Source organism: Cibotium barometz, chromosome 59 (genome assembly GCF_041138505.1).
Source record: "Cibotium barometz isolate CiBa-2024 chromosome 59, ASM4113850v1, whole genome shotgun sequence".
Classification (NCBI taxonomy): Eukaryota; Viridiplantae; Streptophyta; class Polypodiopsida; order Cyatheales; family Cibotiaceae; genus Cibotium; species Cibotium barometz.
In genome coordinates, this window is record NC_141104.1 from 9292106 (window position 1) to 9317833 (window position 25728).

At 46.9% G+C, this 25728-nt stretch overlaps 1 protein-coding gene across 2 annotated transcripts in view; it reads right to left on the reverse strand.

Annotated features, from left to right (window-relative positions):
* Nucleotides 1-2681: 2681 nt before the first annotated feature.
* Nucleotides 2682-25728, reverse strand: part of LOC147605459 (calcium-binding EF hand family protein) — a 36237-nt gene continuing 13190 nt past the window's right edge. The window contains exons 6-8 of one of the 2 annotated variants that reach the window (XM_086793676.1): nucleotides 22297-22473; nucleotides 3361-3480; nucleotides 2682-3185 (exon numbers count right to left, since the gene is read on the reverse strand). In XM_086793676.1, coding sequence (XP_086649802.1) covers nucleotides 2985-3185; nucleotides 3361-3480; nucleotides 22297-22473 — 498 coding nt within the window. In that variant the 3' untranslated portion in view covers nucleotides 2682-2984. Of the gene's footprint in view, nucleotides 3186-3360; nucleotides 3481-8482; nucleotides 8763-22296; nucleotides 22474-25728 lie in introns of those variants that run through there. The other variant, XM_086793677.1, reaches the window with a different exon arrangement.

Consider the following 25728-nt stretch of genomic DNA (forward strand, 5'->3'; position numbering starts at 1 on the left):
CATAGCTCATCACATTGCTGTAATTTTAACAGTGGGAAGCGACTTATCATCTAGCAAATCGATTACATGACAATATGAAGGATAAAGTAGGGAAGCATTCTAGCAAAAGATTACCTCTCAAAAGCTACTCATGCAATAAAACCACTTCCTAAAGTGCAACCCATTGCTCTGATGTCTCTGTTGATGCGCTAAGTGCAACTTTGTTAGAAAAGTTATGTTAAAGTGAATAATATGTTACTCATTTGAATCCTCACAGAGATCCAGTGTAGTGTGGGATGTGCTGCCTGAATCATCCCAACTCAGATTGCCCTTTTGTACTATGTGCATGGGGTAACCATGACACAAACTCATGTCGTTATTCTAAAAAGCATTTCGACCAAAAGGCCAAAGCATTCTGATGAAAAAGCTACCTCTGACATCTAAAAGCATTCTGACAAAAGACAACCTCTGGCATCTCAAAGCATTCTGACAAAAAGTTTACCTTTGTCATCTTCCTAAAGTGCAATCCATTGCTCAGATGTCTATACTAAGTGCAACTTTGCTAGAAAAGTTGTCTGCAAACTTTAAAAAGAATGATATATGACATGTTACTCATTTGTACCCTTGTAGAGATCCAGTGTGGGGTGGGATCTGCTTCATGAATCACCCCAACTCAAATTGTCCTTGCTTAGAGTTGAGACCTAACGGGGCAACCATGACCTCAAGCTCATGTCATTATCCTAGATCATCTATTGCTATGCCTTATGAATAAAAAGCACCTCTTGCTCTACCAACTCCAACAGAACAAGTCTTAACCAACCAACCTCATATTTAAGGTCGAGACCTAATTTGTACTGTACATATGGGCTAGCCATGACACAAACTCATGTCATTATCCTAGAGTATCTATTTCTATGCCTTATTAGTAAAGAGCACATCTTGCCCTACCAGCTTCAACAGAACAAGTCTTAACCAACCAACCAACCTCAAGCGTCACAGTCGTCAGGGCACCCTGTTGGTCAAATCAACAACCATGTATTGGTGGAAGAAATTTGGGTTACGAAGTTTAGTTATAACCAAATCCATCAATGTGTTATTATTGGGATCACCAAGGAGTTCCAATTCTAGCCCAAGTGTAACGATATAAACTCAACAATACAAAGAGCTCCTATTCAATGCTACCATTGCTAGTCCACATAGGGTGGCAGAATGTCCACAGAAAGGTACCTTGATAACGCAAGAGCAACTTTCCCACCGACTCCATCTTGTGATAAGTGTGGGATTGATCATTTGCTTAAAGAATGTCCAATAAGGGCACGAAAAGTGAGTTTCATGAATCCTGCAAACTACTATCAATATTCTCATAGTAAAAAAAGGAAGAGTAATTGTAATTTGTTTATTGGATGCAAGTGCTACGGTTGTGATGAATGAGAATACCTCAAATTCAACGAGAAGATGAAGGGTGAAGAGGTTGGTTAAGGTGTGGAAAGAGTCCTTGTTCCAAGTGGCTCTAGTAAGGAACTCTAATAAAGAAACTACCACCACCTCTCCACCACTTCTTCCAGAAAGATCCTATAGAGGAGCAGCAAGCAAGTGACAATCAAGGCTGAAGTGGCTACACGCAAGTAAAGAATGCCAAGGGAAAGGGATAATACCTGCCTCGTCAAAAAATTTGTATGCAATCCCAAGCAATGTGATAGGTCTCCACTGGGGAATTGGCCAATGCTAGTATCCTAACGGATGAGGTGGATAAGACCCTCGGTAAGAAAAGGAGACAGAGAGCCAGTGTTCCACATATCCTCATGTAATGCCACACTGATGTCATCCCAAAAACCCATGAAAGAGACGCCATCATCCCCAGGAGACGTACCATGTGGTAATGCCTGAATCGCATGTATAAGCTCATCTTCTCAAAAAGGGAATCAAGTAATGCACACATGTCATCTGAAATTAGCCTAGGCAGGGACTCCCATACCTTCTGCTGTGCCCCATCCCTTTGAGGGGAGTGAGCCTCTACAGATAACAACTGCACCCAATTGCAGCACACTTCTCTAATTTTGCTCCATTTTCCTCAATTTCGCCTCCCCTGTTACTCAGTGATTTTTGCCCCATTGCTATAAGAACGAAAGGAAGAAGGGGAGGGAGGGGGAGAGAAAAAGCCGCTGGTAAGCACGTGTATGGAAATGTAGGTGCTGGTAAGGGTGGGAGTGGCAGGCGGAAGTGGAAGGATCAAAGGAAGGGGGTAGGGTACAGAAAGGGAGGCTGAAGCTGAGAGAAGAAGAAGATTGTATTATCGTCCACTGGGGCCAAATATGACCCATGGGACCAACAAACTAGTACAAGACAAAAAAAAAAGTTTCCTTCTATTACTATGAAGGGTAAAACTAGCAAGCTAGTGTGTGGCATAATGTGACTCAAGCTCCTCTCTATGTTTGAAGACTCAATAATGAATGGCCCCAAAACAGAGAGAGAGAGAGAGAGAGAGAGAGAGAGAGAGAGAGAGAGAGACTCTTTTACCATCCTCTAGAGACCAAAAACTTATGTACAGGACACGTGTGGCAACATAAAATCTTGTGAGTGTAATAAACATGCTTTGCAGTGTGTGCATGTATGTGTGAGGCTGGTCACACTTCACGGGTGACTATATACACACATGCACGCATGCCATGGATGTGCGCACGTAAAGAGAGAGAGAGAGAGAAAGAGAGAGAGAGAGGCTTCATTAAATTCCCATCAAGATTGTGTCTTCTTTGTAAGAGAGTCTCTTGTTACATATAAAGATGGGCTGAAAGTATTACTAGAGTGGACATTTGCTTTGTATTATATAGGCTGCAACTACCTTTGATCTGTGCTTAGCTCAAGCCAACTTCATGTTTGTACAGTGCCTGACTCAAAGGTCAACCTTAAGAGTCGCTCAAGGAAACCCCTAGAATAAATGCTTTAAAAAGATAACCATCTCCCTATGGTGTTAAATCATCCATGACTCCAAAAAGTGGCCACTTAGATCAGTAGTAACAGTTGTGGGCACAATGCCACCAGCATTTGAGGAAACTTATGATCCCAGAATCTAGGCATTCCGACACACCCTGTTCTCTACGCTCCAGAACTCCCAAAAACTCCTCAGTGCTGAGATTTCCATCTTTATTAATATCAAAAATGTAGAAGACTATATCTGCTACCGTATCTGTCAATGGAACTTTACAAACCTGCAAAATAGAAAACCAAGAATTGTGTGTGTGTGTGTGTGTGTGTGTGTGTGTGTGTAACACGCACACACGTGCACCCCTAGTTGACATAGGCTCAAGAAAGCTTATGTCTGATCATGGTGACCTAATTGCTCCTGTTTTGATGCATAGAATGCTCCCAGCTTGAATTCGTTACCTGAGATGCAGCTCTTTGAAAATCAGCTTTTGTCAACAAGCCGTAGGTTTCCCCATAGCTATTGATTGCCAATGCTAAGGGCTGTAGCTGTTTACGAAGGTCCGCGAAGTTGTGGAACTCCTGAAATGATTAAAAAGCATCAGAATTTGAAATTTCAAATTAAGACTATATGGCAGCCTTAGAAGATAAACAAATACACACTCTTGAAGGAAACTTAATGGAGCTTAATTGAACCTCCTCAATAAAAGCACAACATCTGACCTGATGAGAGGTGCGTGAAGGTGAAGCCAAGAAGGTCAATATCATGGTAAGCTGGCAGATACTATGTTTTACCCCTTTGTTCAAAGTGTATACCCCAGTCTACACAACTGGGACATGGCCTTGAGTGCATATAGAGCAGTGAAGGAGGCTGTTTGAGGGCTAATAACAGACCTAATCTTTCCATGAAGTCCGTAAAGGCCCCATGCAGCTGGTTGTACAGGCCTTAGGCTGCAGGAAACTGTTATTGTGCAAACAGTTGAACAGGTCGCACACATGGGCTGCATGGGGCCCGGGGGTGGAGATGTGGAGAAGAGGGAACACTTATTTTTGGAGTTGAAAAAAAAACAAAAGTGCATGGCCAGCATCAGTTATATGCAAAAAGTTGCTTTTTTCAGCAACACGTGCATGATAGGGAAAAAGCTTGCTTTGTTGACCAACTCGTGCAAGTTTAGGGTGAGTATGCAATTTTGGGAGCATGCACTCATATTTTGGCTCACACGAAACATGGAGCTCAGGGTATAATATCATGTCGTGTCAACAAGGAGATCCGGACCACCATCTACCCATGTAAATCATTCCATGTGGTCCTCGTGCTCATTCCTAACAATCACAAGGTGCGGACCGCTTCTACCAACTACCTAATTTTAAAGGTCTTGACAGCCATTTCCACAACAGAAAGGATGTCTCACGCTCATTCCTAACAATCACAGGGTGCGGACTGCTTCTACCAACTACCTAATTTTAAAGGTCCTGACAACCGTTTCCACAACAGAAAGGAGGTCTCACGCTCATTCCTAACAATCACAGGGTGCGGACTGCTTCTACCAACTACCTAATTTTAAAGGTCCTGACAACCGTTTCCACAACACAAAGGAGACCTCACATAAGTACCCTCTACATCACTTATCACTTTTCATGCCGCCTCAACACGCTACACGGCTAAAGCTTCTCACCACTTTGCCATGCACCTTGCTATGGATCGGTCCTGAATCATACCCTTTAACCTCACATGCTACCTTCATGGTGTATCCTAGAACATCCACACCACCTTGGCATCGACTTCACCACCGACTTGGATGACGAAAGGACGCGGTCATTGTGCGCGCTCGAGCTGGAGGATTATTATCAATAGGGATGTCATTTTTGCAAAGAATTCTCTCTATCCAATGATAGAATTCAATAAGCATGCCTATGCCAATTCTCCGGACATGTTTGATGGGTTATTACCAGTGCCAGTTTCTGTTGATTCTCAGCAGATTTTGCCTAATGATCCTTGTTTGTTGCAAAGGGGAAATGCGTAAGGAATTGATGTACCAACTTCAAATCAACTGGAAATAAATGCTCCAAAATGCTCCGATCCTAAACAATGATGTGCTACTCCTCGACTTTGAGAAAGCTTATGATAGGGTGGATTGGAGTTTTCTGGAGGGCACAAGGAGCACGATGGGATTTCCCATGAAGTGGATTCGTAGAGTCTCGGGACTTTACTCAGCCTCACACAACCAAGTTCTCATTCAGGAAACCCATGGCGATAGATTCCCCCTTTCCAGCTTGGTTAAACAGGGCTGTCCTCTGGCACTGTCACCGAGGCCATCTCTCCACCCAGGAGACCGGGCTTCAAGGATTCCGTCTTCCCCTCCACACGCAGGAGCTGTCGGACTCAAAGTTTGTAGACGACACAGCAGCTTTCCTTGCAGGAGATGTGGGGAATCTCAAACGATTCTGCCGCGCATCACGAGCGCATATCAACTAGCACAAGTCGTGTGGTTTTTGGATAGGTTGAGCACCCACCCCGACTTGGCGACCAGTTGAGGCTTTGCAGTGGATCTCGAGGGACACTCCAGTTCGTTATCTCGGTTGCCAGGTTGGCGTTAATCTCTCTCCTGAGCAGCAGCTCGGCCCGCTTCTTCTAAGTATTCGGAAGAAGCTTTTATATTGGAGCTTAGAGAGGCTCTCCCTAGCAAGCAGGCTCTCCCTAGCAAGCAGAGTGGTGGTGGTGAACCAGGTACTTCTAGCCACCATGCGGTACATCACTTCGTGTTGGACCTTTTCTCGAGCATGTATTGGCCAGGTACAACGATTGATCCAGAACTTCCTATGGGCCGACAGTGATGGGAGGCCAGCCAGGGCCAAGGTGGCATTGAGAGTGATCATTCAGCCACGTGGCAGAGGGGGGCTAGGCCTCATCGACCCTACTATCCAGAGTCGTGCCCAGTTGGACAAGCTGATTGTTAGAGGACTCCTTCCCGATGGTGAGCCCCGAAAGGATTTCCTATTGGCCCGGATTTCAGCCCACACTCCGAGTCTTGGGGGCCCTTGGCCGCAGAGTACCACATGGATCTTCACAGAGATGCGAGCCTGTGGTTTTAGCCCAGCTTTTGAGGACAGATTTGCAACCAGTTTACTTCGTGCTTGGGATCATCTCAAGCCAGCCCTCAGACAGATAGATCCAGTTGCCTTAGAGGAGCGGCTTCAATAGCCTTTGGTCTAGAACCCCTTGATCCATTTACCCAGTGGCCACATGTTAGGGGCCCGACCGCATGTATCTTGGGGCGCTTTGAGCATGGGACCAGCTAGGTCTCTTCAAGATTGGATCGCACACAGGCAGTTACCCCGGAGGTGCAGGAGAGAGACTTGACAGGGACACGGGGTAGAGATAGGCTCAGCATCCACATTGACTCAGCTATCCCTCGGGAGTGGCTGACTCCTATTCCAGACCTGACCCCCCTAGTGTGGCTAGGCGTGTTTACCAAACACGATATCCTCGTGGCGGTCCACGGAGCAGATGAGGACAGTGGTCTGAAGGATTTCAGTGGCTGCACCTTGCAAAGGGTGAGGGTGATTGGTTTTCAAACACAGGAATGGCACATAGATCTAGCATCGGCCAAGGTGGCCAAGGAGAGATTATGGCGGCTATGCATATGGGAGTTTCAACCTCTGACGCGTCTGCAGTGGGACCCAGGAGAGTGGACTTGGCATGATCCCACGGATCGGGAGGAGACTCTGGATGCCCTCTTCTTTGCATATACAACGCAGCTAGGCCATAGGATCCAAATGTCTAAGATAGATGGCACAGCGGTAGTAGCGGCAACGGCGGCAGCAATAGCAGCAGCACATTGGCAGTCTCAGGGCCTATTCACAGCGCTTCCTTTCAGATTTCTGGAGGACACTTTGGGACAGCTTTCGGCCTAGAAAGATCACCCTCTTTCTTTGGTTGATGGCGCATAGGAGTTTGGCGGTCGGTACTTGGCTGGCTGGCAAGCTGTTGGCTGGCAATGGGAAGTCAGCCAACAGCTTGCCCGCGGTGCGCGACCACCCTCAGGAGTCTCAACAACATTGCCTTTGGGATTGCCCGAAGGCTCAGCAAATTTGGCAGTGGATTCTCCGCATCTTCACTATGGACAGGGCATCAACCCGGATCATTACATGGGGCATTGGATATGATAATTCAACTATGAATATTGATCAAAACATACTCAAGATGGATCAAAGCTTGTACAAAACATCATGAACATGAGGGACAAAAACTAGTATATGCAGAAATTGCTTTGAGATTAACACAAAAAGACTCTAATTATGATTAGGCATGAACCAAACTTACATAATCACTTGATCACGACTTGTACCTTATTTAGAGACCCCTCTACCCTATTTTTAGTTGCATGAACCGTATGCACCAACCGTTTGTAGGCTTTACACCAACCACTGACCACTAAGGAGTTGGGATTACATTTATCCAACAATCCCCCCTTAAGACCAACTTCTTACAAGAACATGAACAAGTCTAACATACGTCCTTGACACAATAAGTAAGAGTCCCCCCTTAATAACAACATAGGGTGGTGTACTCTCCTCTACAACTCGTCAAGTTGGAACAACATAAGTCTTGACTCAACCACATACATGACATAATTTAAAAAGCATAATCATCATCTACGTCTTTTATACTAAGACTAGAACAAAGATTTGTTTCTTCCACTTGGTTGACTTCTTCAACCACATGTGCCTTTGCTAGCTTTTGATCTCTTTGGTAGCACTTTGCGAATGGATGATTCGTCTTTCCACAATACTCACAAGGATGTTTGGAGAAACAATCCTTAGTAAGATGACTTGTACGACCACAAATAGTACACTTCTTCTTTGCCGATGTCGAAGTAGTAGTATATGCATAAGGATCTATCACATCCTTTGTAATCTTCTTGTCTTCTTCTTGCAAAGAATTTATGATACTTTCCAAGGAAGGGACTGGCTCCTTCTCTTTAAGTACCGTCACAATTTGCCTAAAGCTTGAAGGTAAGCTTTTAAGCAAGATAGCAATAGCATCCTCTTCAGGAACAGGAGACTTAACATAAACCAATTGTGTCATTAAGCTCTTCAACCTGTTAATCAAAGCTGTAAAATTTTCATTACTCTCCATGGTTAGATCAAAGAGTTGCATCTTCAAATTGATCTTGGAATGCTTTGCCTTTGCACCAAAAGTACGCTCTAGTGATTCCCAAGCTTCCATAGCTGACTCAACATTATCAATATAATCAATAAAATCATCTTCTAAAGCAGTAATGATAATACCAAGTGCTTGCTCATCTTTTGCTTGAAGTGCAGCCGTTGTAGCTCTTGTAACTGCAGCAGAAATACCTGCTTCATCTTCAGGAAGTGGCTTGACCGTACTCCACAGATTTTTCTTCATGAGGTAGCCCTTCACCTTGATTTGCCAGGTATGAAACCCAGTTCCGTTGAATTTGTCGGGAAATTTGAAGCTCATGATGATGCAATATGTTGCTTGATGTTGATAACTTGCTCATATAGATGATTTAAGCCCAAATAATAATAATATCATCAATATAGATCAAAATAATAAGCACCATGTTATTGGAGCAAGAGAGGCAGAAAACAGGCGACTGAAAAAACGCTCCGTACAGCAGCTCCTGTGGACCAATTACTACAAGATTTGGTATGCTGAATCCTTACATTATAGACTTGAAGCACCTAAGAGGAATTAGACAAATTCATAGAGACGGCGCCGAATGAACGCGATTAGCAAAACGCTGCCTGTTTTGATGGCGACGTTGATTTCGTGAAGAAGCGACCAAATCTGCCTTCGAGCTTCGTTTTAGGGCTTGTGTGGGATCAAAGCAAGAGGCCTATATCAAAATATTGAAGTATAATCTCCTCAGATGCAAGCATGGAGACAATCTACAGCATGTTGTCCAAACAGGGAAAAAACAAGCTATGGTGATTAAGAGAGAGATTAGGATTTTTACTAATAAACTAAACCTAATTAGATCATGCTCTGATACCAAATGTTGGATATGATAATTCAACTATGAATATTGATCAAAACATACTCAAGATGGATCAAAGCTTGTACAAAACATCATGAACATGAGGGACAAAAACTAGTATATGCAGAAATTGCTTTGAGATTAACACAAAAAGACTCTAATTATGATTAGGCATGAACCAAACTTACATTATCACTTGATCACGACTTGTACCTTATTTAGAGACCCCTCTACCCTATTTTTAGTTGCATGAGTTGCATGAACCATATGCACCAACCGTTTGTAAGATTTACACCAACCACTGACCACTAGCCTAGCCACCACACATTAAATTGGACTAAGGAGTTGGGATTACATTTATCCAACAGGGCATTGTCGCTTGGGCCACAGAGGCTGGAGTGGTCACAGCTTATGAGGAGGATGGGGGAGAGCTAGCCCTTCGAGTCTCTCACCATCATATTGTAGCAGTCCCACTCACATCCCCACCTCTACAGGTGACTGGCGGCTAGGCTCATGCCAAAGATGGGAGATTTGCAGTAGCATAGCAGCCTAGCACATTTAGCGTGCTAGATGAAGCGAGGCCATCCAGGGTACCCACACTCCGCCGGCTGAGACCATCAAGAGCATATGGATCGATATCATTCACACCCTCCACGATTAGTGGGGGAAGATACACGGAGGTTCTGATAGCATGCGGAAGCGACCGGAAGCTTTCTAGAGGCTTTGGAGGCCTGGCCCTTTCCTCACAAATAGAAGATAGCCTTCTCCTCATAGAGCGGTCAGCCGGAGGAGAAGTGTCTCTTCACCTTTCAATCATTTGCTTTGCGCCCTTGAAAGAGGCGAGTTCGTTTTTAGCCCTTCGTGGTTGTATTTAGCCCTTTGTGGCTGTTTTTTCATTAACTAATAGAAGTATCTTCTTCCCAGAAAAAAAAATGTAGAAAGATCAACAATCAATGAATCGAGGGTTATGTCTAGATGGATTAGAAGCACCTTGCAAGATAGCAAATTGTCTGCTCCTTTGTAGAGTAGAACTAGATCTGGTGCTCAAACCACTTCTTCAACAAATATTGTTGAGTTTGCATTTCTTAGTTCTTTACATGATGTAGATGAACTTGAGTATTTTGAAGAGGCTCAAGAAGATCCAAATTGGGTTAAAGCCATTCCATTCAAAAAAAAAGATACTTGGGATTTATTGGATCTACCACTTGGCAAGAAAGCTCTTGGTACTAAGAGGGTTTTCAAAGTCAAAAGAAAGGCAGATGGATGCATTGACAAATTCAAAGCCAAACTTGTTGCAAAAGGTTATGCCCAACACAAAAGGGATTGATTATGATGACTTTTTCTCCCACTTCTTGTATGACCACTATCCGATTTGTTATTGCTTTGGCAACCCATCATGGACGCAAACTGCACCAATTGGACATTAAAACAACATTCTTGACTAGTGACTTGCAAGAAGTTTATGTGAGTCAACCAACTGGATTTGCCCAAACTAGTCAAAAACAGAAGATATGCAAGCTTAATAAAGCTTTATATGGTTTTGAAACAAGCTCCCACAGCTTGATACCAGAAGATTCATGCCTATTTGACTAGACAAGGATTTCAAAATAGTCCTATAGAAAGCACTTTGTATGTGAAAAAGAATAAGCAAGATTTGCTTATTGTCGTTCTCTATGTAAATGACATGCTAGTGGTAGGCACCAATGAGGATTTCATTACAGCTTTCAAATCTGACCTTGCCTCAAATTTTGAGATATCAAATCTTAGTCTTTTGCATTGCTATTTGGTATGCAGTTTATACAGCAAGATAGTGGTATAGTCATTAAGCAATCAAAGTACATCAAGTCACTGCTCAAGAGGTTCAACATGAAAAGCTGCAAGTCAATTTCTACACCAACGAAACCTGGTGTAAAACTTAGTGTGCAAGATGCTGGTGAACCATTCAACATAACCACTTATGATCAAGCTGTTGGATGATGCCTGATCTATTTTTGCAACTCGTGGACAAACATCCAATATGGTGTGTCAAAACTTTCAAAGTTTATGCATTGCCCAGGTACTAAGCATTGGCAGGCAGTTAAACGTACCTTAATACTTGCAAGGCACTCAAGATCTTGGATTATTCTATGCCAAGGGGGGTGATTTAGAACTGTAGGTCTTCAATGATTCCAATTGGGCAGGCGATTACGATACAGGACGGTCCACATTTGGAAACTGTTTCTTTCTTGGCAATTTGTGCATATCTTGGCTAAGCAAGAAACAACCAACTGTGGCAACATCGTTCTATGAAAGCAGCATTCACTGTGACAGTTGAATGTGTATAGTTGAGAAGATTGATGAAGGATCTCTATGTCCGATTCGAAACACTCGAACGCTGCTCGCTGAAGCTACGCCCCATCCCTGCCTGCGCGACCTGCACACCAGCGCCCCCCCCCCCCCCGCCATTTCGCTTGCTCTTGCCCCCCCCCCCCCCCCCCCCCCCCCCCGCCTGCTGTAGTTCCTGCGCCCCTCCCCCTTGTTGCTCTGCCTGCCGCCCGTCTCTCCTCCCCCCCTTCGCCTGCTTCGCTGCTGCGCCCCATCCCTCGCTGCTGCGCTCCCTCCTCGCCTTCTCGCCCCTTCGCCTCCTCGTCTTCTCGCCCCATCCCCTGCTTCGCGCCCATCTTTCCTCTGCTTCGCCCTGACCCCCCTCCGCCAGCATTCTCCTCCCCGCCTCATTCGCGCAGCTATCTCCCCCCCGCCTCATTCGCGCAGCTTTCTCCTCCCCGCCTCATTAGTGCAGCCGCCCCCACCCCCCCCCCCCCCGTTTTTTTTGGTTTTTTTTTTGTTTTTTTTTGTTTTTTTGTTTTTTTTTAAAACCCCCCCTCCCTCTCGTGCTGTTTTCCGCCCCCCAGGGGGTTTTGCTTTTCTTTTTTCCTCCGGTCTTCCGCCTGTCTGTGTGCAGCCCGTTTCTTGCAGGATTTCCGCTTTCGCCTCGCCTACGCCTGAGCTTCAGACTCTGATGGAGACTCCTCCCACCTCGCCTCAGAGGGACTCATCCGCACCCCCTCACCCGCCCCCGAGGACACCCCCATCAGGCTTTCTCTATCGCCGGAAGAGGAAGCAAGCCTCACCGCAGAGGTGGAACGCCTTCAGGCCCATTCCACCATCTGCCGTATAGTCGGCACTCGCCCCAACAGAGGGGAGATCCGGGATCTTCTCCAGGCCCGCCTTCTTGCAGATGTGGGCAAGATCCTGGACGTACAGCTTCTGGGCCGGGGACATTATCAGATCGAGTTCGAGACCGCCCAGAGTGTGGCCAAGGTCCTTGCCATGAGTCCCCTTGACATCAGGGGTGCTCGGGCTTTCTTCAGACCTTGGCAGCATGGCTTTGATCCAGCAGCGGCTGAGCAGGGAGAGCGCCTTTTTCATGTTACAGTTTGCTTCCCTGGACTCCGTCGGGAGTATCTTCCGCTTCTCTCTCGGCTAGGAGCATTGGTGGGCTCGGTACTCGAGACTGGCCCCACAGCAGCTTCAGTGGTGGCCAGAGCAGCTGGGCTACCCTCCGTCAGAGTTTTGGTGTCTGACATCTCCTCCCTTCCTAAGGTCATTCAGCTACCTAGGATAGGGGGGGGATGGATTGATCAGAGAGTGGAGTTCTCGGGGCTCCCGAACCAGTGCTTCATATGCAGGCAGGTCGGCCATCTGGCCAAGGCCTGCCCTCGCAGGAGACCTCGACCCTCACCACAGCAGCAGGCCCCTGATGGCCCGCCCACAGATGCGGCACAGCAGGCTGCCTCCGGGACACCTGCCCAGGCCACAGAGACCTCGGAGTGGCAGCCTGGACAGGGGCGCCGCCGAGGGAGACAGTCACAGCAGCACGCACAGAGACCACGGCAGCAGCAGCCACAGTCTCAGCCTCACTGGGTTCCCGTGAGGAACAGCTTTGCTCCCCTCCAGGAGGAGACCCCTGCAGCGACTGAGGACCAGGAGATGCCAGCACCCCCTCCTTCACCCCCCCACCCCCACCCCCATCCCCTCCCACTGCCTCGCTTCCACCTTCGCCTCCGCCCGCTCCGGTCTCAGCAGCGGCTCCCTCTCCGCCCCCCTCGCCCCCCCCTCGCCCACCCGCCTCGCCTTCCCGGGAGACCCTGGCAGTCCCCTGGCGCTTGCCCGCAGTCCGGAGGGCACTGAGCACCGACCTCGCTCGAGCACCACAGAGGAGACCCACCATGCCGATCCGGGCTTCACGGATATCATCTATCCGCAGTCGGCTGAGTCGCCTCGGTGTTAGACAACGATCGGAGGCTTTCGGTTACGCCTTCACTCTCATCCATGAGGATCATCTCATGGAATGTACAGGGCCTGGGCGGAGCACATTTTATACGCTATCGAGGTTGCTTGAGGCAGGAGCTTCAGAGATGCCTGGTTGGTGGCAACATTGATATTTTGATGATGCAGGAGCACCACTTGGGTGAGAGCAAGATCCGGAGATATGGTTCGGTGATGCCTGGTAGATGGGATACCTTTTGGTCTGCAGGGTTTGGTCCTTTGGGTGGACAGGGAGGAGTTTGCATGGTCATTGCGGATGTATGGCGGCAGGCCATTGTGGATCGAGGGATCATTGTGCCTGGTAGAGCACAGTATGTCATTCTGAGGATGCATGATGAGCTATTGGGCGTGCTCAACGTCTATGCGCCTAATCATGCTAGTGCCAGAGCAGAGTTCTTGACCCAGGTTACGGATGCATTGCCAGAGGCCGCACATTGGTGTGTCGGGGGAGACTTCAACATGCTTGAGGACCCGGCCGATAGGGTGGGAGGCAGTCATGTTACAGTGCACGGCACGGAGCTTGCAGCTTGGGACCAGTTTTGCATGACACTGAGGATCACTGATGCATGGCAGCATGGGGCCTTCTCCCGTTCTCAGGACAGTCTTAGTTTCTCTCGGTCGGATCGCCGACAGGGAGGGACTAATCTATCACGGATTGATCGCTTTTATGTGGGCGACTGGTTAGGGGAGCGAGGGGGCTCCGTCGGCATTCTCGCTGGCACCTCATTTTCAGATCATGCGCCAGTTATCCTGACATGGGAGGAGAGGACACGGGAGCCCAGCTTGCAGTTGAGGATCCCAGAGAGGGTACTTACAGATCCCAGTCTCGCTGAGGACATTGAGAGGATCTGGCATGATAGTCAATGCTCTGACCAGGATGCAGCAGGCCAGTGTGCCTAGGGACTCATCGAGCTTAGCTCTTTTCTCCACGCTGCAGCTTTGACACGGCTGGGAGAGATTCGCGAGAGGGAGCATCGGCTGAGACGCAGCCTTGCCTCGTTACAGCGCCTCCAGGAGCAGCAGCCGGCATGTGAGTGGTTAGCGTCCCAGCAGAGCCAGGCACGCCAGGAGGTTAGAGAGGCAGAGGAGCAGAGACATGAGTTTTACTATCGTCGTCAGGCCTCTCAGTGGACGCAGCTTGGTGATAGAGTGACTGGTGAGTTTTTTGAGATCACTAGACCCCGCCATGCTCGGGCAGGAGTCCGCCAGCTTGGTAGACCGGATGGTTCGGTAGCTACTGAGCCCGGGGAGATCAGAGCCATTGCCACTGCATTTTATAGAGACCTGCTTTCAGCGGAGCCAGCCACTGAGGGCAGAGATGCTTGCAGACAGACTGTGTGGACCCATGTGCAGAGGAGGGTCACAGATCGTATGCGTTCAGTTCTTGGTGCGCCTCTTTCAGAGATTGAGCTTGCCGAGGCCTTGAGGGTCCTGCCGCGACATAGTTGCCCAGGGGAGGACGGACTGACACCGGCCTTTTTTATGCGCTATTGGGACCTTTTGGGGCCAGGCCTCCGCAGGGGCTTTCAGCATGTTTTGGACACTGGGGTGATGCCACAGAGCTTTTCAGAGGGCTTGATTTATCTTATCCCCAAGAGGGAGGGAGTATCAGATGATATTCGGCATTGGAGGCCTATTACGATCCTCAATACTGTCTACAAGGTCTTAGCAAAGGCCTTGAGTTTGAGGATCCAGCCCTTCCTGGGGGAGTTGATTCATGCTACTCAGACAGGATTGGTCAAGGAGCGCAGTATCCTTGACAACATCTTTACTTTCTGGGAGGCGACGGCCAAAGCTAGATTTCTTGGCGAGGACTTGGTCGTGATGCTTCTCGATTTTGAGAAGGCATACGATAGAGTTGATTGGGGTTTCTTAGAGGGCACTATGCTTCGCCTGGGCTTTGAGCCAGGATGGATTAGAGGGGTGGCGGCTCTGTATTCCACAGCTCGCAGCCAGGTGTTGATTGCAGGAGGACGGGGGCCGAGTTTTGAGCTGACCAGATCAGTCCGTCAGGGGTGTCCCCTCGCCCCCTTTCTTTTTCTCTTCTTTGCGGAGGCTATGAGCATGTATTTGACGGCAGAGGAGGTTGGTTTGAGAGGACTTCAGCTCCCAGTCCGGGGGGAGGACTTGCTTGATGCTGAGTTTGCAGACGACACGGGCTTATTTTTGCATGGCCAAGAGGCCAATCTCCTTCGGGCAGAGCAGTCACTCCAGGTTTTTAGTGCAGCTTCGGGAGCATTGATCAATTGGCGCAAGACAGTGGCCTTTTGGATCAATAGTGCTCCCACTCCGGCATGGAGCCCGGACCCCGGTTTTAGATGGATTCCTCCAGGCACAGCAGTGCGGTATTTGGGATGCCAGATTGGCCTAGATTTGTCACCTGAGCAGCAGATTGCCCCGCTTCTTCTGAGCATTCGGAAGAAGCTTTTGTATTGGAGTACAGCTCGACTATCCTTGGCTGGGAGGGTGGTGGTGGCAAATCAGGTGCTGCTAGCGACCATGTGGTACATTACGTCTTGCTGGATCTTCTCGAGCTCTTGCATCAGCCAGGTACAGAGGCTGATCAGGAACTTTCTGTGGTCTGGGCGGGACGGTCAGCCAGCTCGGGCAAAGGTTGCATGGGCAGTTATTACACTTCCGCTGGCTCAGGGAGGTTTGGGCATTATAGATCCAGTCGATCAGAGCAAAGCCTTATTGGGGAAGCTTATTGTTCCGGGGCTGCTTCCAGGCGCAGAGCCTTGGAAAGAGCTCCTCTTGCAGCGGCTGCAGGCTCGGGCGCCCCCAGCAGGGGGCACTTGGGCACCAGAGATTCGCTAGATCTTCATAGAGATGAGGAGGACAGGCCTCAGTAGAGGATGGGAGCACAGATTTGCTTTGAGTATCCTGAGAGCTTGGGAGCTGCTGAGACCGGCCGGGGCTCTCTCAGCGACCTCCTTCTTGTGTTGAGGAGCGGGCCAGACAGCCGCTCATCTGGAGCCCAGCGGTTCGCACAGAGCAGGGTCATATGCTGGGTTCTCGGCCTCGTTTAGCCTGGGGGCCTCTAGCGGCAGGCCCAGCTCGTAGTTTTGGAGACTGGCAGGCCTTCTGCAGTCTCCCAGAGGAGATCCAAGTGGAGAGGCTGAGTCACTTCAGAGGGGGGTTGATTATGAGAGATGATATTCAGGAGGCACTCACAGAGGAGTGGTTCACGCCTCTCGAACCAGTGACCCCACGGTGGATGGGAGCCTTTACACAGTTGGAGATCCTGATTGCTGTCAGAGCTTGCACTGAGGATGGCAGTTGCCTCTACTATGAGATTCAGGATGAGGGCAGACTCCAGCGAGTGGAGGTGGAGTCGCCTTTGGTTGCAGAGTGCACCTTTCAGAGGATTAGGGTAGTGGCCGCCGCTTCTCGGAAGTGGCATATAGACCCCGATCCTGCTGATGTGCTCCCGGATTGGCGCATATGGGCATATGCAGCGCGCCCCTTGGCCTGGCTATAGTGGGACCCCGGGGAGTACAAGTGGCACGATCCTTATGCATCCCTCGAGGCCACAGAGATTACCTTTTTCCAGTATACTGTTCGGCTGGGGCGGCATATTTTGACGGCGAGGAGGACGGTCTCTCCAGCGGCAGCGGGGCATTGGCGGCTACAGGGGCTCTCACAGGAGTTCCTGGAGGATTTTTGGGCTCGGCTCTGGGCTAGTCGACAGGCCCGCAGGATCTCGACTTTTCAGTGGCTGGTCGCCCACAGGGGCTCAGCAGTTGGCACTTGGCTTGTTTACAGCGGTCTTCCGGCGGCCTGCGTCCGATGCGGCCACCCTATGGAGACACAGAGACACTGCCTTTGGGATTGCCCTCAGGCGCAGCAGATCTGGCTGCGGATGCTGCGTATTCTGGCTCCCCTCTCTCCAGAGGGTATGTTTACGTGGAGTGCCGTTGCTTGGTCGACTTCGTCAGGGCCTGCTATGGGCTATGAGACGGAGCAGGGCAGTCAGGCCATCAGATTTATTAGGGGCTAGCCTCGCCTGGTTCCGGCACCGGATTTCTCGTCCGCCAGCTGGACACAGGAGCGGGATTTACGATGGGAGCTCCTCAGCAGCCTCACCATCTGGTTCACCTGGAGGGCCCGGTGCTTTACAGCCTTTGAGGGGAGATTGGAGCCACCAGCAGAGACTGTACGGGGGATTTGGCAGGAGTTGATCCACACCCTGCGAGGACAGTACGACCGCATCCGGGGAGACTCGGCGGATGAGGCGATCTTGGACTTGGCGTTGTGGCCCCTTCTACACCTTACACACGGGATCCCCCCGTTGGCACTACAGGCCACCTGTTTGGCTCTTCCCCCCCCCTATTGTATGATTTAGCCTCTCAGTCCTTTGTACTGATGCTTGTATTTTGCAGCACCTAGGGAGAGTCTCCCGGGCTGCCATGCTGTATTCACTGCTCTGTTTCTCTTATGAGCAGGAGAGATCTGTTGTATCCCTACGGGCGTTTTTATTATATAACAAATGAAAGGATCTTTTCTCGGAAAAAAAAAAAAGATCTCTATGTCCTTTCAAACACCCCTACTCCTATTCTCATTGACAGACTAAGCCCAATGGCATTTGCGAAGAATCCCGTCTTTCATGCCAGGACCAAGCACATTGAAGTGCATTACCACTATGTCAGAGAGAGACTCCATGTAGGAGAGATTAATCTGATCTATTGCAGTACACATGATAATGTGGCATATCTTTTCACTAAAGCCTTATCACGTGAAAAGTTTGAGGCCTTCCGCAAAGCTTTGGGCCTCTTCTGTAACTATTTGGCCCTCCTAGCTCTATTTCAAATGATGAAACCCATGCCCGGACACCAGACAAGTGGAAGAAGACATGGGGACAGGGTCCATAAGGTTTGATTAAGAAAAAGCACCATTCTTGGTCAAAAAGCAAGAAAAAGAAAAAAGTCAAACAAGGTTGACCGCAAGCCAAGGGCACCATTGGAAAGAGGAGAGTGAGCCAAACCAAAAAGCTAAAAGCAGCTCCAAGACCAAAGAGCAAGGCCCTAAAGCTAGAAAAGCAAAACAACAACTTTTCACTAAAGTTAAGTAATATTTTACTATTAAAAAGACCAAAAGCAAAGTAAAAGACAAAAGCATCACTTTTTGGTAAAAAGCAAGGCTTCCCCAAGTATAAAAGAAGCATAAGCCTCTCTTGAGCATCAAGTTGAAGAAGAACCTCTTCATCGCGTTGCCATCTTCGTTGAAGCGTGGAGATCATCTTCTCCATCATCATCTATGAACCAAATCATCGAGTTTTTCATTCGCTGCCCATTGATTCAAAGTGCATCCATCAACTACAATGCCACGTCATCATCTGTCCGTACGACTGTATGAAACCGTACAGACAAAAAATTTAGAAACCCTAAAACTGCTCCAAAAACCCTAAAAACTACTTTTTGGAGGTTTTTATCGCCCAAAAACCATTAAAACATGTTTAATATCAATTTTCTTGCCAGAAAGTGCTTTTCCATGGTTTTCTTCATTGACAAGGCTGTAGGAGTTGTGGAGATTACTCATGGGATGAGTGAGTGATTCTTGGACTTGTATGTGGATTTGGACTTGGACTTGAATATGAATATGGACTTGGATCTGAACTTAGATCTAGACTTGGATTTGGACTTGGATTTGGATCTGGACTTGGACTTGGACTTGGACTTGGATTTGGAATTGATCAATGGATTGGAACTAGAGCTTGGACTTGATCATTGGATTGGAACCTGGACTTGGATCTCGATCTCGATCTGGACTTGGATTTTGGACTTGGACTTGGAACTTGGACTTGGATTCATTGGATTTGGATCTGGTACTAACCCAATGAGAGATATTTGTGGGTCATCCCTTATGGTGTGCTCGGCATCAAAGATCTCGTGCCTAGACATAGACATCGACATCGACTTGGATATCCAACATCGACATATCTATTTGTTTTGTATTCATTGATTGTATTGATCCTGGCCAGCGTGCCCGCAAGCTTGTTCCCCACTCAGTGTGGTGTATTGTGCAAGATCCCTATTCCCTTCTCTCTCTCCCCTCTCTCTCTCTATCTTTATCTCTTGGAAACATGGTTGAGTCGTCACGGCACGCCTCGCTAGGCTTACAACTTCCCTTTCAAAGACTAATCTATAATCTCTGTAAACCTCACATTTGTACTACAAGGAGGTTTGTTAGATATGTATTAGTGTGAGGTCATGCACTTATGCCATGGAATTTTGTCCCACTGGGTTTTTCTGCATGGCCAATCTTGTTGTGAACTGACACCTTAGGGTTAGCTATTATATAAGCAACCTCATCCTCATTTTAGGGTTGCTATTCATTTTGTAATTCATTGTACCTTGAGTTCTTGCTCCTAGTGAACTAGCCTTCTACACTATCTCTCTCCCCTGTGTTCTCTTTAATCTATGAACATTGTGTGAGTGAGTGTTTACACAGCTTTGCTTCCATCAAAGCTCACAGATAGACTCACAACTTGAGTGTGAAGTGTACGACCATGAGTTTTCATACTCTGTGAGTGAGATGTGGCTGAGTCAACAAACTCACGAGTGTTAAGATTTTTCACTCACATTTGTGAGTATGAATAAGTGATGTGGCTTATTAGTTAGCACTGCCTCAAGGAATCAAGATTCAACCTTTTTTTCACATCAACCGTTTGAAAGAACGTCTAAGAGAGGGTCATGAGGTTGTTCAAGTGGAAGGGATCCCCAATCTCGAAAACACGACAAGGTATATTCTTTTGGAACCTGAAGTGGTTCTAGATCAGTGTAATAGATGGTATCAAAATACACTCTATTATGAGTGTCGAATCAAATGGAAAGAATGGTCTGAGGTCAAGGCTATTTGGGAGAGTGGTAGTATAAAGAGTCACTCCCGTGCCAATGAGGTGATAGCTCAAGTGGTAGAGATGTTTTTCTAGGACCAGGAGGTCCTGGTTTCAAAACCCCACTTGGTGCTTAGTCGGTGTGGCATCGCTAGTTTGTTAGAGGCTTTGGCTACTTTAGGCGCTAAGTTATTGGTGGCCTATATAAGTGAGTTATTAGCTTAGTTCATAGAGAGATCTTCTCTCATTTTGCACTCCTAGTCTCACAGGGACTACTCCGTAAGACAACACCTTCTTTTTTTTTGGGGGGGGGGGGGGGGGAGGGGGGTGTTGCTGTCCTTGGTGGTATGGGAGGGCAAGGCTTATTGTACATGAAGTCTTGTCTCTTGGTGCCTCTAGTACTCCACCTTTGGGGTGAGCCAAGGGGCTCTATGGTTGGGAGGTGAGCTAGATGCCTAGTTCTTTGTTTGCCCGAGTTAGATGCTAACCACGCGTAGTTCCACGCAGAGGAGACTTTACACCCCACCTCTCTCAAAATCAGGAATCTCCAATTCCCACCCTCTCTTTTGGCGTATTCTTCTCCGCTTGGTGACAAACTGGAGGAACACACCCTCATCCACCTTTCCTTTTGGACAGCATTGCAGGATCGTCCCAGATCGTGATGGGTTTCTAGGTCAACCACTTCTTGAAGATGGTCGAAGCCCCACCATACTGCCCCCCACCCCCCCCCCCTTCCCTTCTTAGGCAGCATCCTAGGATCGCTCAGGATTGTGATGAGTTTCTCAGTCGACCACTTCCTGATACACGTGCTGCCTCAACTGGACATGCATGCTGGTATGCATCTATAATGCTGGCCAAATCTAGTCAAACTTACACATTACTTGTCAAAAACGGCATGGGGGCTCCACGGCATGGGGGCTCCTTGTGAAATCCAAAGTGGTTGACAACTTTGCAATACGGTATGTGTACGGAACAAGTACGCAAAGTACACATCAAGATAGGTACTTTAAGTACATTCCTTCTTTAAAATATATAATACAAATTATAAAACATAAAAAGAAAAAAATTTACAATAAATTTGGGAAATTGGGAGACTTGGAGGAAACTGAAGGGAATTTCGAAAAATTAAGGGGAGTTGCACAGGCTTTGAGAAATTGGGGAAGATTGTGAGAATTGGGAGAAATTAGGAGACTTAAGGAAAATTGGGAAACTTAGGAAAAATTGAGAGGAATGAGAGAAATAGGGAGAAACTGAAGGAAATTAAGGATATTGGCAACTCTTGAAGATTGAGAGAAAATGGAAGAAATTTTGAGAGAAACTAGGAGAGATTGGGAGAAGTTTGGGATTTTGGAAGAAAATCTTTCGTGGGACATAGAAAGCTTGTTGATACTTTCTTCTTCTTCTTCTTTTTTCAAGTGTCCTTTGGCCCAAGATCCTCCCATAGTCACCAAATTTCACAGTCCGTAGACAGCCGCCCATAGGCGCTTATTTATCCACCCGTAGGTGATGCCGCGCCGAGGAAGCACCAAGGGGGGTTTTGAACCCAGGACCTCTTGGTCCTAGGCAAACACCTTCACCACTTGAGCTATCACCTCATTGGCAGCTTGTTGATACTTTCTTTGATGTTATCTTGGTTTACTCCAAGAGTGAAGAAAAACATTGGATGCATCTGCTCCTATCTTCATGCTTTTGCAACAACATCGATTATGTATCAATGCCAAGAAGCGTAAACTCTTTTTGACTAAGTTGGGACACGTAGTGTCTAGAGAAGGCATACGGATGGATCCAACAAAGCTCCAAGTCATTAAGAATCGGCCTGATCTTTGTACCCAGCATAGAGTTTTTTGGGGCTATGTTCCGATTCATTTGGCACTTCTTGCTCAGCTTCTCCTCTCTCTCTCTCTCTCTCTCTCTCTCTCTCTCTCATGTCGTGAGCACCTTCACCCCCCCAGCTCGCACTGGTGGTGGCTGCCCTGCTGCGTACACTGTTCGCACCCCTCCCCTCTGGCACGCTGCACCCTGTTCGACCCGCCCTTTTCACTGTGCTCCTGTGCACCCTGTTTGCGCTGCCTGCTGCGCTGCTGTGCGCACCCCCACATCACTTCTGAACTCATGCCATTAAAGATAAGGCAGCTTCGTACTTCTTATATTGTCTTTTCATTATTGTATAAATCAATCAAGATTCAATGTCAAAGTCCTCTAATTCCCAAAAGAAACACCACAAGCATAGATAAGAATACTCTTACTAACCTCAAAAGTTACACGGCAGCCTTCAAAAGATGCTTCGTTTCCAAGAGCATCCACACTATCAAGATAATGATTAAGTCGAGACATATCTGCAGCTGCAACCATAGATAGCCCAAAATCTTTGGCTGAAATTGTTCCTTCGTCCAAATAATCATAATGTGAAAACTCAAGCCGGATTATCTATCCAAACAAAACAAGAGTTACAAAAACCTCTCTCTCTCTCTCTCTCTCTCTCTCTCTCTCTCTAGCATCTGCACATCTGCTTGTCACAGCAATACATCCAGCTGACAGGTGTTTCTGGCCTCTAAGGTCAACCTTATCTAAATTTTGAAAGTGGGTTAACATGCAAGCAGTCACACACGTCTAACACCATGCCAAAGAAACTCCTTTTTAGTGGGCACTTTGGTGTCACCTCCTAGAGAATACCCTATCGCTCATCAAAATGAATGGTCCGATTACCTGTCACCCAGATCCAACAAGAAAACACCTCATTGAACATATACAGCTTCAAGCACATGAAGACCGTCTAACAGCACTAGAGATCAACCCCAGCTCAGAGACCGACACCCACCAAACATCGGAACTGGTAACCATGGTGAAGGAAGACCTGTTGTGCAAATTAAGACGGAAGCGACAGCTGAAGTTGAAGAACACTGACGCAGGGAGTTAGTGCCCCTTCAAATTCAAGTGGGGGGACTACACAAGGGATGGTACAAAGACGATGAATACTATGAATAATGGGAGAGTATATCCAAAGTGATTCCAGCAGTTGATTGGAATAGGTCATCCATATTTAAGTTAGATCATAGCAGCAACCATCCAGTTATCACTTTCAACACAATGGCGGGAAAATTGGCATCCTTAAACAGTCTAAAAAGTTCAAGGACACAAAACTTTATATAGCAGACCAACACAAGTGAAACAGAAAGGTGCAAAAATAGCCAAAGCTCACAAAGCAGGCAAATGGTCGGTCTTTCATGACGAAGAGCCCTCATACAAGAATTCCGCAAAACTAAATCGACAGATCCTCAGGCCTCCAACTCTACAAATTAATTAGTAAGGTTTCTCTTTTGTACTCGATCTCATAGGTTATATTGGCCTCCTGCAGAAATTAATTAAGCTTTTCTTTTTTTCCTCTTTCTCTCACCATAAGACTTACACATTGTATCATTATTGGACTCATGAGACGTCAAAGGCGTTACTAAACCTCTCTCTCTGTGTATTATGGATTATGGCTTTATGCATTGTGTGAGAAGGGAGATGGCTTCCCTCTATGGTTATAGGGTTTGCAATATACATTAGGGTTTGCTCTTGTGTGTGTGTCTCCTCTCCCTCTACCTGTTTTTCAACATGGTATCAGAGCCTGGTGCTCTCTATTAGGGTTTATGAGTGAGTGAGAGAAGAGGGAGAAGAAGCTGTGAAGCTGCCATTGAAGCTGTGAAGCTTGGAGCACACCGATTTCTATCAGATCTGAGAGCTTGGCCTACCGGGTAAGGTATTCTAAACATCCTTGAGCGGATTGCAGGTGATTTAGACACTAACAAAGCAAATTAGGGTTGCCCAAAGCAAAGGAAAATTCTGGTTTTTTGGAAGCTTTCCATTGAAGGTTGGAAGCGGTGATGTATGGTGAAATAGATGCAAATCTGGCAAAGAAACATGTATGTGACAAGGATGAATGTATTGGCAACTCATGTACAAGCCCTACAACTGATTTTGGAGCAATTTGATGCATTTGAATGAGTCGAAAATTACTGGTTTTTGAGCTCTCACAAAACAGAGAAAAAGAGGTCAAATTTTTTATAAAATTGGAGCAAGTTTTTGGCAAAAATCATACCATTGATGGATTGCACACTTGCCTAGGTGTGTTAGGCATCTCATTGCATCATCAATTAGCACTACAAACCTTCCAAAATCCCTCAGGAGCAGGCGGCGCAGGCTGGTATGCAGAAACAGAGCATCTTTTCAACTATTTGATAAGTGGAGGCCAAAAATCAACCCTTGTGCTTGATAATTTCCAAAATTGGTTTAGCAATTAGTTGGTACATACACCTGAGAAGGAGGTTACATGATTGGATTGAGCAATTATGATCTATGGAGCTGGAAATGAGCTGATTAAACAGGCTGTCTACTGGTTGTAGTGAAACAGAGTGTGATTAATCAACTAATTACTCTCTCATCTTAAACAATTGGTCTAATTTCTTTTACATGGAGTTAGTGGACATCATTACTAAGCTAATGAATGCTTGGTCTCTCAATTTGGACAAGGATTGAAGAAATTAGAGCAAATTTACTACTGGTTTTTCTGGTTTTTCTCAAAACAGAGAAGGGAGTCTGACAAAATTGATATGTACACACCTCGGATGGTGTTGATATTCAACATTGAGCTTGTTTAGGTGTCAATGCAAGTTATCCACACTTGATTGAATCACTACATTGCAATTTGGAGCCTTGGAAAGCGCATCAAAGCAGGATATCTTGGACTGTGTAAACCAGTTCATTTTGGATGCATACAGTTTGATTTTCTACATCAAAATTGGAGTTTATTGACTACTTTGCAGTATCTGGAACACTCATTAGAGTGTGGTTGAGCTAAGGAAAGCTCGTTTATAGATTTGGACGGAAGATGCATTTACATTGAGCAAATATGTCGGATAATCCAGTACAAATTGTGGGTGAAAAATTGGATAGGAAGAAATTCCAGGCATGGAAGTACGGGATCAAAAGTTTTCTGAAGGGAAAAGGTTTTTGGAATCTCATTACAGGTGCTGAGCCAGAGCCAGAACTACCCCGACAACCTACACAGCAACAGGTTATCGCTCACAAGCAATGGTCAGAAAGAGCATACAAAGTGTTACATTATCTGTCTATATGTATTTCGGATGCCATACTCATTGAAACTCGCGGCGGGTGCCCAGGGGACTAGGGCCTTTGACACACTTGTTGATACCATCAATGCATATTAAAACATTTAAACATGGCCACAGCCTTAACACATATCCATCATCACTTTGCATAAAACATAAAGCTGGACAAAACATCCACAAATGCTGAAAATGGATCTTGCACATGTGACACCACATAGAGGCCGGAATGGGCCGACCCCCCCCTTGGAGTATTTTATTACCCAAGGAGAATAATATCATGTACAAGCTTTGAGGGCCTTACTCTCCCCACGGGAGATGCCGGATTATCCATATACAAATGCCATAACACAGCCCAACACAAGGCAACTGAGCCGGAACATAGGCTGTAGAAATGCCGAGCCAACAATATAATCCATATACCTCCGTGTGGGTACTGATTCTTCCCCAAAAACCACGGGTCTTCATGCAATAGAAAGGGTACAGCAAGTACAACTCTCCATTCAGCCGGTACAGCATGTACAATGGCTGGTACAGCCGGTACGGTGGCTGGTACAGTAGGTACAGCAAGTAC